We start from the raw sequence: 14,762 nt of genomic DNA on the forward strand, positions 1-14,762 counted from the left end.
CAAAGTCCCTTTTATTGAGTGGTTGTCTGCTCTTTAAAAGGAAATCATTAGGGTGTATAGCTTACTATATAAATATTAGCAGTCTCTCAATACCTTTAAGAAGAGCAAATTATATCTGAGAAAAATAATGTGTTAAAAAAAAAAGAGAGACCCAAGTAAGTCCTGAAATTTCCTTTCTTAAGATGTTTCGTGCTTGCAGAGCAGAGACAGGTAAATTGCTGGGAGTGGTGGTGAAAGAGACCCAGATTCTGGTTTCCAGGGTTGAGGTGAAGCCAGCTCCCCTTCTAGGGTACAGGCTGTGAGAAGATACTGCCATTTGGGGAGAGCCTCAAGAAAGCAGAAGTTGACCATTAACATTAAAAAAAAACTGAAGTTCTAATTCAGATCAAGAAATACTAATGTTTTAAGGTAATATTTGAAAAGCTTTAAAAGTGACTCAAAATGCTAAGGGTCCAGACATCTTTCCTGACCTGACTTGACCTGCAAAGTTTTTCCAGCAGCCCCAGAAATCAATATCACAAATTAAGACATTAGTCTCATAGTTAAAGAGAACCACCTGCATTCCCACCTTTTGAATCGTAAGTAATAAGAAAGGAATTTCTTCCAGATGTTATTAAATTAAGAAAACTTGGACTACTTCACATTCCCAAGCTCAGCATCCACCTAATCAGGAACGTAAACTCACCAGCCCAGTTGAATCGAATAATTTCTAGACTCTTCAGAGCAAATACATGGGGGTATAGAATTTTCCAGAGTTAAGTCCCTTCCTTGGCCCTAGACCACCCACCAACCTACCAGTGCATATCCGCCCAGGTTCAGACAGGCTGCCGGCACACATGCAGGTGTAGTTTCCCTCCGTATTTGTACAGGTGGCATTTTCCCCACAGGTGTGCCTGCCCAATTGGCATTCGTTAATATCTGCCAGAAACAAGGGAGTAGGGAAGAGAAAAGTGAGGTGCAGAGGAGGACAAAGGGTTATATTATTGGAAAAGCCAACATTCTGGGAAGGGAGCAGCTTCAAACTCTCCCATGCTGCACACTCTCAGACCCTCTGTATTTTTTTATTAAAAAATTATATTATGAATGCTGGACACAAGGATGAAGTGGGTCCCTCTGCTGCCTGCCCATTCAGGTGTTCTAAACTCCGGAAATAAGGCTCAATGTTTTCTCAGTGCTTGGGAAGAAAGGAGACATCCCAACATGCAGTTCAGTGGGAAGGCTGGAGATTGGTAAACCAGCTCTAGGCAAACATTTAGAAAATCAGATCCTGAAGATTCGTTCTTAACTTTTGCCAATAGACATCCAGTCATTGACATACATTTAGAGCATATAAGACATTTCTGCTTTTTTTCTGCATAAACATAAATTAAGTCAACCCTTTCTTTCCCAACTGCTACTATTTTCTTTCTCAATTAACCACCAGCCTAACATTTAAATCCTTCTTCTCCTCAATTTTACATTACTGTAAGACAGCCTCCCCACATTCCCTGCATGCCATTTCTCCCCCACTCTACTCCTAAACACGGGCGCCAGATTAACATCCTAAAGCACAGCTCCCATCACTGCTCCCCTTGACTCAGAGCTGAGCTGCCCAATATGGTAGCCATCACCGTCTGTATGTGCATATATGTGGGTGTGTGAGCACCTGATCTGTGATTGGTTTACAATGACATATGTTGTAAGTGTAAAACACTTAGCAGATTTTGAAGAGTTAGTACTAAAATAAGAAAGAATCTAAAATATGGTACAGTGCAAAAAAAGTGAATTTTTGGATCACAGAAAAAAAGTAAAATTAAAAAAATATCTCAATGATTTTTATATTGATTACATATTAAAATGTTAATCTCTTGGATATGTTGGGCTTAATAAAATAAAAATTAATTTCACCTATTTCTTTGTACTTTTTGTAATGGAGTTATTTGAAAATTTAAAATTATATAGGTAGTATATATTATAGTTCTATTAGATAGGGTTGGTCTAGAGAAATAAAACCCTAATGACCCTCAATTTCTAGTCTTCTACATATGTAATCCAACCCACCTGTTACGAACTGAATTGTATCTCCCCCCAAATCTCTTAGGTTGAAGCTCTAAGCCCCAGCGTGACTCTATTTAGAGATGGGGCCTTCAAGGAAGTAATTAAAGTTAAAGGAGGTCATAAGAGTGAGGCCCTAATCCAATAGGATTGAAGTTCTTATAAGGAAAGGAAGAGACACCAGGTCCCCCATCCCCAAACCACAGGAGAAAGGCCGTCTAGTTCACATACACTATACTTAGTGCTCATGTAGGCTATTCTCCACGCCCCAAATAGACCTGTCTTATGTTCGTACCTGGAATGCTCCCCATTCCTTCTCATTTCTGCCTAATGAAAATTTCCTCATGCTCCAGCGTCCATCCACAGTGATCCTTCCTTCACGAAGTTTTCTTAATACCTCAAACAGATATTCTTCTGGTTGGGAACTTTCACTGTGGTTTTTACTTCTCTCATAATGCATACCCCCCTTCACGACTTATCACAGCTCCCTGTGTCTCAGGTCCTACTCTCCTTGCAAGCAAGCACTACCTTCATCATTCTGCTCTTCCTCACACTTCCAAGCACTATGTCTTTGCACTGAGAGTTGCCAAATAAATATTTGTCACATTGGACTGCTATCCCAAATGACTCAAATTGAGTCTTTTTTTTTACTTACTTCCTACTATAATTTCTATGAAATCTCTATAATCTCTTTATCTCTGTAATCTCTCTTTCTCTATAATTTCTATAATCTCTGTGAACCTTAAGAGACAGAGCTTTTCCAAGAACTAAGAACAAAGGTATACTCTTGGTCAAGAAACACAACCACTCCTAAGAATAAGAATAACTTATTATTTTTATGTGGCATTTATTATGTTCCAAGCACAATGTAAAGCACTATATCTACATATATCTGGAAGGAGGAAGGAAAGAAGGAGGGAGGGAGAGTGAGGCAGAGATAGCAGGAGAGGAAGAGGGGAAGGAACACAGAGAGGGAGAAAGACAGAGAAAGAGAGAAAAGAGGAATCAGCCCATTCTTCCCTGTGGCCTGAGGACTCCTTGCCCCCAGGCAGGCTGCCCCCATGATACCCTGTTGCGTGTTCACTGCTGGAAGGAAATAGGTTAGTAATACAGAATCTGGATTTTAATAAGTTTAAACATCCAAAAGGCATCCCTTCTTTCTTCTGTCTAAATTATCTATGAGCCCGATTAATTAGAGCAGTGACATTTTCTTGACTGACGGCCAACTATGTGCTTAAAAGACTATTTACAAATGACTGTGGACTCCACAAAACTAATCTGATAAAGGTCTGATTTAAACCAGCCAGCTCCAAAAAAACTTGGTAGTCGTGACTGATGGTTCATATTTAACCTCAGCATGTGGGAGAAAGCAGTATCATTTCAGTTTCTTATCAGGTCATCTGCCCCTCACCGTGAAAAGATCTGCGTGTTTTCAGAAGGCAAAGAAAATACTGTTAGAGACATGTGAAAGCCCTGTTAAACTCCAGGTAAGCACTTCACGGGGTTAGGATGGCTTCAGGCAGGTCCCTACCTGTGAGGCGCTGCTATGTTCCTGACATCTGGCATGGTATGAGACAGCCATTAAGTGAGCTCCCAACCCAGAAGCCACACCCAGACCTTGGCAGAGGACGGTGATTATGAAAGACATCTTAATCACTCCTTCCTTGTATCAGAATGTCAGTGGCTTGCATCTCCCGTCTACTGACACTCATCCAGAGCTGTCCCGTGAGCCCTTCCACAGAATCACTCCCCACTTTCCTTTATGCCCAGAGCAGGGACTTCCAACAAATCTCCCTCAGCTCTGCAGTTCACTGCGGCTCACCTGCAAAATCCAGGGATAATGAGAATGCTGCACGACTCCCCGCCATGATGGCTCGAGGTGTGGAGTATTTTTTTTTAAGATTTTATTTATTTATTTGACAGAGATCACAAGTAGGCAGAGAGGCAGGCAGAGAGAGAGAGAGAGAGGGAAGCAGACTCCCTGCTGAGCAGAGAGCCTAATGTGGGACTGGATCCCAGGACCCTGAGATCAGACCTGAGCTGAAGGCAGTGGCTTAACCCACTGAGCCACCCAGGTGCCCAAGGTGTGGAGTATTAATGGGCACTGGCGTCACTCAACTCCAGAGAAAGAATGAGAAAAGCAGGGGGACCCACAACCTCTGCAGCATCTTCAAGCTGACTAGTCCCATTCTAGCACAAGGGCACAAACTTGACTGTTCATCCAGAATCGACCTATGTCAGTTTGAACAGCTCACGTAACTTCTCTTTGAGCGTTAACATGGGTAACACTTATATTATACCCTGTCTTTTCTCAACCCACCACACCCACAGCATGTCCCCATCCTCTGAGGCCTTCCTCTGGCCTCCTCCCTTGGCACACATGCTCTCTTACCAAGACAGTGAATCCCATCGCCTTGGTAGCCTTCTGAGCACCGGCAGACATAGCCACCTTCAGTATTGACGCACTGAGAGGAGGTGGGAGGGCAAACAGTGATGCCCGTCTCACATTCATCTATATCTGCGGGAAAAATGATTAACTAGTGAAATATGTAGACAATCCTGGCATTAAATGAGAATCATGGTAAAAACAGAAGTATACGCATTCATACAACCAATCATTCAACCGCTTTCAGATACTGTTTACAAACGTAATGCAAACTCTGTAGCGTGGTCTTAAAGTTCACGTCCAAACCAATTTTTACAGATTGTTTAGGTGTCTGCTTAGCTAAGTATATGTAAATAAATCACACTGGGCCAGGGTTGCAGATGATAAAAAGTGAGATTCTTACAGTAATCACTTACTTAAAATTTCAAGGCGCTTAATATAATATGGAAACCTATTTAGCACAACCAATTTATTCAACTTAAACTTAAGACCTCAGCTTTTGAGGGGGGGGGATTTGTGTTCTTATTATAACTGGTGAATTTATAAATTTGACTCAAGCTCAAATTCATGCTTCTAAAACTAATTATAAAATTTTCTCCTTAATATCAACTGCATATATCATGTAATTCTAATACAACAACATACTATATGTTTCATATTTTCTAGATATGCCGTTCATTATCATTTTAGCTAATATCAACTAATTTATTCTATCCTGCTGATTATGTAAATCCTCTGGAGATTTTGAATCAGTATTATCTGAAAGAATGTTTCTGGTTCCCCATTTTCCAGATATATGTATTGGTATTTGCTCTTACCAAAACATACTTTTCCGTCCCCAGTAAATCCTGTCAAGCATTGACATGTAGCATTTTTTCCCTCGGAAACACACTGAGCCTGTGAACTGCATCCCACAGGACCACAGTCATCAGCATCTGCAAAGAGTGAGAACCTCATCAGATTATTTGCAGACCTTAGAGGAAACATGGGCTTGAATGTTTTGGGTTCTACAGAACATTCTAGCACTTCCTTCCTGAGTTCTGGGACAGGTTAACCTCCAAAGAGAAACAATTAGTTGACCTCTAAGTTATATCTATATTAAAGGGTCCATAAGCTATATGCTCCCATTTATATGCTTTCAGTAAATCTTTAGTCTTAAAGAACTATTGGTATTCAAAGAGCCTTGTGTGGACTTGTTTATAATTTTTTTTTTAAAAGATTTATTTATTTATTTGACAGAGGGAGAGATCACAAGTAGGCAGAGAGGCAGGCAGAGGGGGAGGGGGAAGCAGGTTCCCTGCTGAGCAGGGAGCCCGATGCGGGGCTCGATCCCAGGACCCTGAGATCATGACCTGAGCCGAAGGCAGAGGCTTAACCCATTGAGCCACCCAGGTGCCCCTTGTTTATAATTTTTTAAAAAGCATTTGCAAACTCGAACTATAAAATTTCCAGGAGTAAATGGGCTCAAATATCAAAAGTTTTATTGTTTATTTGAGAATTCTCAACCATTAGGACATACAATAGTGGTCAATATATTCTTATGCCCCCAGAAGACACAGACTAATATTTAACAAGTAGATCTGGGTACCAACATTGCAGAGATACAATAAATAAGAATTTATTACAATCATACAAGATGCAATAAAAAGATTTATTGTCAATTTACTAAAATTATGTCTCATATATGAGAATATGTATGACACAATGTATGGTTATTGTCAAGATTTATGCAGTGACTTGCCACCTCAAGGCACTTTTACAAAGTCATGAACCATATAAACTAAACGCTGTAAATGAATCGTTTCATTTCATACTCCATTGAAATGCAAATGCCCCGGGGGACAGAGCTGCATGTTGAGCCATAAACATGAACAAGATGTTTCTTTTTTCTTTTGACTACTTATGTATATAATCATTCTCCAAATGTCACAGTTGGAGTTGGGGGGATCTGACCTACCACAGCAGGATAGAAACTATCATCTCTCCATTCACTGGTAAGTTTGCCTACCTGAATACAGAAATGGTAAAAGAAGTCCTCTAAACTTGCCCATAAATTAAAGAAAGTTAAATGATCACAGGGGGATTCAGGTCCCATGTAAATGCAGACATTAGGTCATTGCATTTGATTTGCTTGGCTATTTGAGTAAGATTTCTCATGCGGGAACACATGCCCTTGATTCTTGCTTGGTCATCTCCTGTCACTCATGACTCTTCAAGATGGATAAGTTCAGACTAAATCAATTATCCATTTGATTTGGCATTTATTTGGAAGACTAGCTCTCAAGTCACTAAGCTGCTCAGTGTATGGTGGACAAGATCCAATTACCCAAGACATTTTAAATCACTTGCAGAATTGCCTTAAATTAGAATATAATTCAGGATTTATTTGGTAACTTGCAAACCCCAAGGCAGCTTTTGCATAATGAAAAGCACTGCATATGCTGTTGGGGGTTAGGGGGTTGGGCTAGAGCCAAAGTTCTTTCTGACAAAAGCTGGCCCTGGAAGGAATAAGTGCCTGGGCTTCACATCCCTCTTCTGCAAAATACGGGTGACAATTTTTTTTTTTTTACGGGTGACAATTTTTGTCCAGTCTACTTCAAATGATAATTGTAAGGACTGAGGAAAAAAATGATTAAAAAAAACAACTGAGAGTAATAAATTTTATACATATGTAAATAAGGATGATAAAGAAGAAGAGTATTGTGACAGTCTGAATTAGAATTAGCCTTATGACATGAGAAAAAGAATCCAGGGCCTATTAGTTAAACTACTAAAATTAATTTTTTAAAAAGTACCTATCACACGCCAGATCCTAATATGAGCCAAAAATACAGTGATAGAGAATACAGACAGGGCCTCTGCTGTCTTGTACAATTAGTTATTGAAGTACAGGTGTGATACACTCTATCAAGAAACAACACCAGGTTCTAAGGGAGATGAAATAACTCTCATCTCACCCACTTAGGAGACTAGGAAAAGCTTTCTAAGTGGGATCTGAAGCTGAGATCTGAAGGATACATAGGACTTGGATGGGTGTAGAAAGAGTGCTATGGGCTAGGAACACAGCATCTGTCTGTTATAGGCAAGGCCCGTGCGACTGAAGCCGGCCAGAGAAAGTCGAGGACAAAAAGGCCCACACAGAGGCTGGTGAAATGTGTAAGGACTAGTTCAGTTAGCACCCAACAGGCCATGTTCAGAATTTTACATTTTATTCATGAACATAGAAAAACTCATTATTTTAGTAAACTTGACAAGGAAACCTTTTTATGATTGGATTTCTTTGCCTTGTTGTAGACAGATCTACTTGCTGCATAGCAGTCTGTATGTCTTTAGGGAATAAGAATATATTGATCCTAACCTAAAATCTATTCTAGAGTTTTCAAATTCCTTTTTAGCATAGATACTTTGTTTAAATGAAATCTCACTACAAAATACAAATATGACCCCTTAGCCTACCACCAGTAGAACTAAAACTTTATAGACTAAGACAAAATAGAACACAACTCAGATATGGAAAGGGGAGGCAGTTCTCACAAAGACAGTCATTTTCATCTATTTTGCACAAGGTAGAGTATAGTCTCAGGTATGAAGCCAAATATAGCCTTAATACAATATGTGTTTTCCAAATATTTGGGCATCTCATCACTCCCCTATCCCACCCATGTGCCTAATTTACTATCTCTCATTACCTTGGTCTTTGAGTCTCCCAAACATTAGTCTTTCAAAACATGCTCTGTGAACATTTAGGGATTCTTAGCAACTTTGAAATGGTTCTCAATACTGCTAATATTTATTCATATTGTTTTATCCCATCATTTCTTTTTCTCGACTTCAGACTATGACCTTGGAGAACAGGTCTGTATTTAGCTCATCATCATATCCCTAGTGCTTAGCACAGCATGTAGCAAATAAATAATCACTAAATGAGTAATATTCCTAATGTGCTAGTGTTTTCTAGGCTTTTCTTGATATGAATTATCTGGTCATAAATTTCAAAATCTTTGAATTTGAAATTTCAAAATTTCAAAATTTCAAAAATCTTTGGTAAAGTCATTACCTTAATATATCTTAGTCTCGGTTTTCAAATCTGTAAAGTGATGGGTTGTGGTCAGAATCAAATTAGAGGGGTGCCTGTGTGGTTCAGTCAGTTAAGCTTCCAACTCTTGATTTTGGCTCAGGTCATAATCTTGGGGTTGTGAGATCGGGCTCGGTGCTCAGCAGGGAGTCTGCTTGAGATTCTCTCTCCTCTCCCTCTCCCTCTGCCACTCCCCAACCCCCTCTCAAATATATAGAAATCTTTTTTTTTTTAATCAATTTAGAGGGAAAGTACTTAGTAAACTCTAAAGCTCCATACAAATTGTAATTACCAAAAATATCCACCTCCGTGTATCTGTGTATTTTATCTGTGTATTTTACTGATAAGTTGGGGTTTTTTTGTTTGTTTGTTTTTGTTTTTATTTTTGTTTTTGTTTTTTGAGATAGAAGGTAGAGGGACCGAGAGAGAGAGAGAGAGAGAGAGAATCTTAAGCAGCCTCCACACCCAGTGGGAAGCCTGATGCAGGGCTCGATCTCAGAACCCTGAGATCATGACCTGAGCTGAAATCAACAGTTGGACACTTAACTGACTGAGCCACACAGGTGCCCCTGTACTGATAAGTTCTTATAATAGAGAAAGGGAAGAGGTCTCCAGGTCTCCTACACAGGCAAAGTAGTCTGTAGACCACAAAAGTTGAATGAGCACTTTAAGTGTATCTAAGGTCTTAACGTGGAGCTTTCAAATTTATTTTTAGCCATAGATACTTTGTTAAGATAAAATCTTAGAAATATAAATAAGTACAGTGTTTCAAAGGAGATCTGTGCTGATTACAGGTAGAGAGCTGTGAAGAAGGGGTGAGGCTTGCAGAGGTTCTAGGGCTGAGTGAAGCCCAGTTTGAAAACCACTGACCTCATGAGTAAATATAGAGTATAAAAGAATTAGGCTCCCTGAAGTTGTTACAGACTGAACAAATTATTTAGCATTCTGGTGATAAATGTGCAATAAAGAACACAATTCTAATATTTGCTCTTTGTAAACTCTGGAGCAGCTGAAGCAACCAACCCATATTTGCTTATCAGTTACATCTACTTTTCACACTAAGGGAAGTCTAGCTAGATGGGTTAAATATCAAAATTACTAGGTATGGATGGGGACACACTTGAGTCTGTTCCATCTTATTTTTCACCTTTGTTTCCAAGTTAGATTTCTTCAAAGAAGTTTCAGCTCAAAGACTCTCAATGAGTAAATTCATGTCCAGTCTAACATGGTGCCATCTTCCTCAGGCACACGGTTCAGGAAAAAAGGATCAAAGTCTGAGTCCAAAGTTTGGCTTGACTTGTTTGTCTACACTTAGCCAAAGTTAGAGAGCTAATTCAGGATTCTAACTAGTAGGCTGGAAATTGTTGGAACCAAAGCTATGTTGGAGAATTCCTCATTCATACCTGATACCATGATCTCAGCCACTAGCAAACTCTGAGATTCTGTAATGCTATCTTCAGATCCTTTATTCCTGGATGAGACATCCAATGGCATCCCTTGATCTGCTACACTACCTAGTGAAGATCAAAAGATACAGTTAATTTACCTTTTATGATCAAGAAACTTTGACTTCATTTATATCTATGGCTGTGTGCTGGCTGTTTAAGTTTAGACTTACTTGTACAGTAAGAGTATTCAGGGAAACTAGTAGTGTCTTGGTGACTTAGAAAATCTTGCCTGCTATACCATACCCTCCCAGTTTCTCCCAGAGCACTTGATGGTTGAGGGTTGGGGGAGCCAGAGAGCAAAAAGACAGGACTCTTTTAGGTACCGGCAAATACAATAAGAGTAGAATACTAAAATCCTAATGGACATTATCAACTCACAATCACAACCCACCATCACTAAGGACAAATTAATAAGATGATCTCCCCAACCTGGCTTCCATGTATACTCCTCCTTTAGGCTGCTTTCAATACTTATTTTACTTGTATTTAGAAATGTGTAAGGGTATAAACAAGTCTAATTTAACATAAGTATGGGACCTATGCAATTCCGTAGTACATAGGAAAAATGGATCTCCTAAAACACTAAGTTCTCAAAGTGGGGTCCTTGGACCCCAGGTTCCCATTGCATGCACAGAGTCCATAAGTTCAAAATTATTTTCACAAAATGCAAATACATGTGACATTGGACATTAGGTAAGACTGCTGGCATCCTAACATGAATTAAGTCTATGGCACCAAACTCAAATAAAGGTCATGTTCTTCACTGTACACATTCACACACACACATACACAAACAAATCCTGTCTCACTTAAGAAGAGCCATGATGAAGCAGTTAAGCATTATTCATTTTTTAAAATCTCAACCATGGAACACTTGGCTCTTTAAAATTCTATATAACAAAATAGAAAGTATATATAAAACATTCTGGGTACATTATGAAGTGACGATGGTTGCCTGGTCATCTGGAGGAAAAGCACCAGGTACTCTTTGAGCTGCGAGCTGAAACTAGCCTCTTTTTACATTGAACATAATTTTCACTTGGAAGGCTGACTGACAGAGTTTGTTATGAACACTTAGAAATTTGGCAAGCATTTTCCCAAAAATGAGGTGAATCTGTCATTTCAAGAAAAACAACTGACAGTACTTATTGCTAATGATAAAATATCAGCTTCCAAGTGAAAAGTAGAATTTTGAAAACTTTTCTTCTCTACCCTGAGCTTGACTGAAAATACCAAAATTCAAAGACCTGTCTAATGAGTTTGATGGTAATAGTTAATGAACGTGATTTATATGTGTGTGTGACACTTGGAAGATAAGCACAACTCAGGCAATCCGCATTTTCATACAACCAACATGATGCCACAAAATCATGCATTGGTAAAAGAGCACTCCAAGTACAAAATAGACCACTAGATTTTAACATAGCTGGTGACAAAAAGTTTATTGGTGTGGCTTCAGATTCATACTGCAACTATGGTTTCAGAAACTACGACCTATCCAGTTCTGCCATAGTATCGAAAGAAGATACACAAAAAAGTCATCTGAAAAAGCTATTAAATGATCAATCCTCTCTTTTCCAAATCCATGTGTGAGGTCAGATTTTCTTCATAGGCTTCAAGCAAAACAACAAAGCAACAGATTTCACATAGAAGCAGATATGAGAATCCATCTGCCCTATATTAAGCCAGACATTAGGATATCAATGCAAAACAGTGCCATTATGCTCACTGTATATTTTTGTTTTAGAAAATAGTTATTTCATTTATTTCCCTAAAAATATGTGATGCTCATACATATTGGAATATTATTATAAGCATAATAGATATATATTTTAAAACTTTTAGTCCTAATTTCTAATGTTATACATATTGATAGATATAACCCACATTAACAAAGCTCTTTGGGGTTTTCAGTCATGTTTAGGAGTGAAAAAGGGTCCTGGGGTGACACCTGGTGTCCGACTCTTGATCTTGGCTCAAGTCATGATCTCAGGGTGGTGGCCCCGAGCCCCAGTTTCAGGCTCCCTGCTCAGTGGAAAGTCTGCTTGAGGAGGCGCCCTCTGCCCCTTGCCCCTCACACACACACTAGAGCGCTGTGCATTCTCTCTCTAAGATAAATCTTTATCTTATAAAATCTTTATCTAAAGATAAAGATTTACAAATCTTTATCTTTATAAAAAATAAATCAATCTTTTTTTAAAAAGAGTGTAAAGGGGTCCTAAAACAAAAAATATTGACAACTGTTTTTTCTAAAGCAACAGTCCATGGAAAATTCTGAAAATCCAAAATCTCCAATTCTGGTCCATGGATAATCAATCCTTGTGTTTGCTGCTTATCTATCACCAAGCTTATACCATGCCTACTAGATAAACCAATTTTTTTTTTAAGATTTTATTTATTTATTTGACAGAGAGAGAGATCACAAGTAGGCAGAGAGGCAGGCAGAGAGAGAGAGGAGGAAGCAGGCTCCCTGCGGAGCAGAGAGCCCGATGCGGGGCTCGATCCCAGGACCCTGAGATCATGACCTGAGCCGAAGGCAGCGGCTTAATCCACTGAGCCACCCAGGCGCCCCTAGATAAACCAATTTTTAAAAAATCTTTAGTACTGCTTATATCCCCATTCAAGGGAAGCAGACCAGCACTACTCGCTGTACATCACATTTGATATCTTCTTCCTTCCTCTGCCTCAAAGTCATACTTAGTTTTTTAAACATGGATCCAAACCTTCTCAGGCTACATTCCCTTCACTTATTTACTATCCTAAGGTTATTTACTATAAAGGGCTTTGTTTTTCATATTAAGACCAGTTATGTGGTAGGATTGTATATAACTACCTCTAAAATTGAGGCCATAAAAATGGCTAAACAAAATGTATCTGAACATTATCTGAGGTGGTAAAATGCTGGCATATTTTTGCCCCCAAGTTTGGGCCACTCCACTGCAAATGCCAGGGAGGGGTGGAGTCTGGCACTCAATGTTTTGGATAGTGTCTTTTGTTTGTTAGTTTTACAACTAGAAGAGGTCGACTGAATTTAGTCTTTAATAAGAAGCCCAAACTCACAAGAGAAGAAAAGCAAAACAAAAAGACTCGGCATCCCTAAAAGCAGGAATGCATTTTGGGGGGTGGGGTGGGGGGCACAGAGGGAGAGAGAGAGAATCTTTAAGCAGGCTCCACGTCCAGCATGGAACCCAATGCAGGGCTCGATCTCAGCACCCTGTGATCGTGACCTGAGCTGAAACCAAGAGTCAGACACTTAACTGACTGAGCTACCCAAACACCCCGAAGCAGGGAAGCTTTTAATAACAAAATATTAAACATCAGCAGAAGTATGAGGATTATGTAGAACTATATCCCTGAGCCAAAATAAGATGATTTAACCATACAATTTATCATCTTACCTGCCGGTATCTGATGGCCATTCAGAGCCAGACACATTTTGCCATCTGGGGCTTTCACAAAACCTTCACGACACAGACACTGAGCAGTTCCAAACCTCTCTTTGCAAATATGTTCACAGCCTCCATTTTGATGTAAGCAGGGCTGTGCTCCTTGTGGGGAAAAGAGGTACATTCACAGACGGGCTTGGAGATCAAAAAAAGTGCCATTGATACAGATCACAGAGTACAGCTTTTGGGGGGAAAAACTCAGTGTATCTAAATGGAGCCTATATCAAGATCTATTTCAGAAGAGTTCCTAGCGGAACCAGTTCTAAGATCAGCTCAAAATGTTATTACCGTGTGCATATTTATTGAGTATAGTCAGTACTTGTTTTTTTTAAAGATTTTTATTTATTTACTTGAGAGAGAGAGAGAGATCACAAGCAGGCAGAGAGACAAGCAGAGAGAGAGGGGGAAGCAGCCTCCTCCGATGTGGGACTTGATCCCAGGACCTTGAGATCATGACCCGAGTTGAAGGCAGAGGCTTAACCCACTGAGCCACCCAGGCACCTCAGTATATCAGTACTTTTGTTCAAGAAGCTCTTTAGGCAGATATGATCCCTATTTGCTGACTCATAATCTAGTTAAACTGACAAGGGGCAATCCAGAAGGAAGTTAGTACAGCACACTGATGTTGTTCAGTCCCTGGCACTCTCAGGGGGGTAGGAAAAGGCCCTAGTAGAGATAGAAGCTTCTACTGCAGGAGTCTAAATTCCCCGCCCCCCCCCCTCATCCCCACCGTCAGTGCCTTTAACCCAAGACTCCTTGGAAAGGACCAACTTAAGTAGAAGCTGGTCAGGAGAAGCAAACATGAGAATGGAAAGATAAAGCCCAAATTTACTACCAGATTGTCTCAGTTTAAACCCAATCTAAATCTCAGGAAATCTTAACATCTACCCAAATTAGTGAGAATTGCCATACCCCCCATCCTCTCCTATCAATTAAAATAGTTACAGATGCCAGCCAAAGAAACACTGTGTGACATGGCCAGTGTACCTGGTTTTGCCAATGGATGAACTACAACCAGTGATGAAGGCTTCAGCATGCTGCCTCGGAGACGTACCCGGTTTTTGCCCGTCCTCTTGTTCACCCTCATTACCGATGGCATAGTCCAATCTGAGAGCCACACATGGTCCTCAAACACGGCCACAGCAAATGGGTGCCCTGAAAGCAGTTTAAATCCAAGTTTGAATCCAAGACAAGTACATCTTGTCTTTGCCATGAATATTTTTAGAAGAACAAGGCTTACAACATGCTCATGCAATTCCCACACTAAAATATTCCTTTAACAGAGCTGCTAAGCAAGACACACACCACTACCTATGCCTGCACCAGGGAAAACCCATATGGTGAGGGAACCTTGTCCTAGAAGGGGAGCCCAG

General features: G+C 39.9%; 1 protein-coding gene across 1 annotated transcript in view; it reads right to left on the reverse strand.

Annotated features, from left to right (window-relative positions):
• EGF (epidermal growth factor) overlaps positions 1-14,762 on the reverse strand; it is a 95,335-nt gene that overhangs the window by 14,365 nt on the left and 66,208 nt on the right. Inside the window, exons 14-19 of the mRNA XM_045998355.1 lie at positions 14,377-14,544; positions 13,342-13,491; positions 9,899-10,009; positions 5,239-5,355; positions 4,427-4,552; positions 796-918 (exon numbers count right to left, since the gene is read on the reverse strand). Of these exons, the coding sequence (XP_045854311.1) occupies positions 796-918; positions 4,427-4,552; positions 5,239-5,355; positions 9,899-10,009; positions 13,342-13,491; positions 14,377-14,544 (795 nt within the window). The remainder of the gene's footprint in view (positions 1-795; positions 919-4,426; positions 4,553-5,238; positions 5,356-9,898; positions 10,010-13,341; positions 13,492-14,376; positions 14,545-14,762) is intronic.

The sequence above is a fragment of the Meles meles genome, chromosome 2, assembly GCF_922984935.1.
Source record: "Meles meles chromosome 2, mMelMel3.1 paternal haplotype, whole genome shotgun sequence".
Lineage (NCBI taxonomy): Eukaryota > Metazoa > Chordata > Mammalia > Carnivora > Mustelidae > Meles > Meles meles.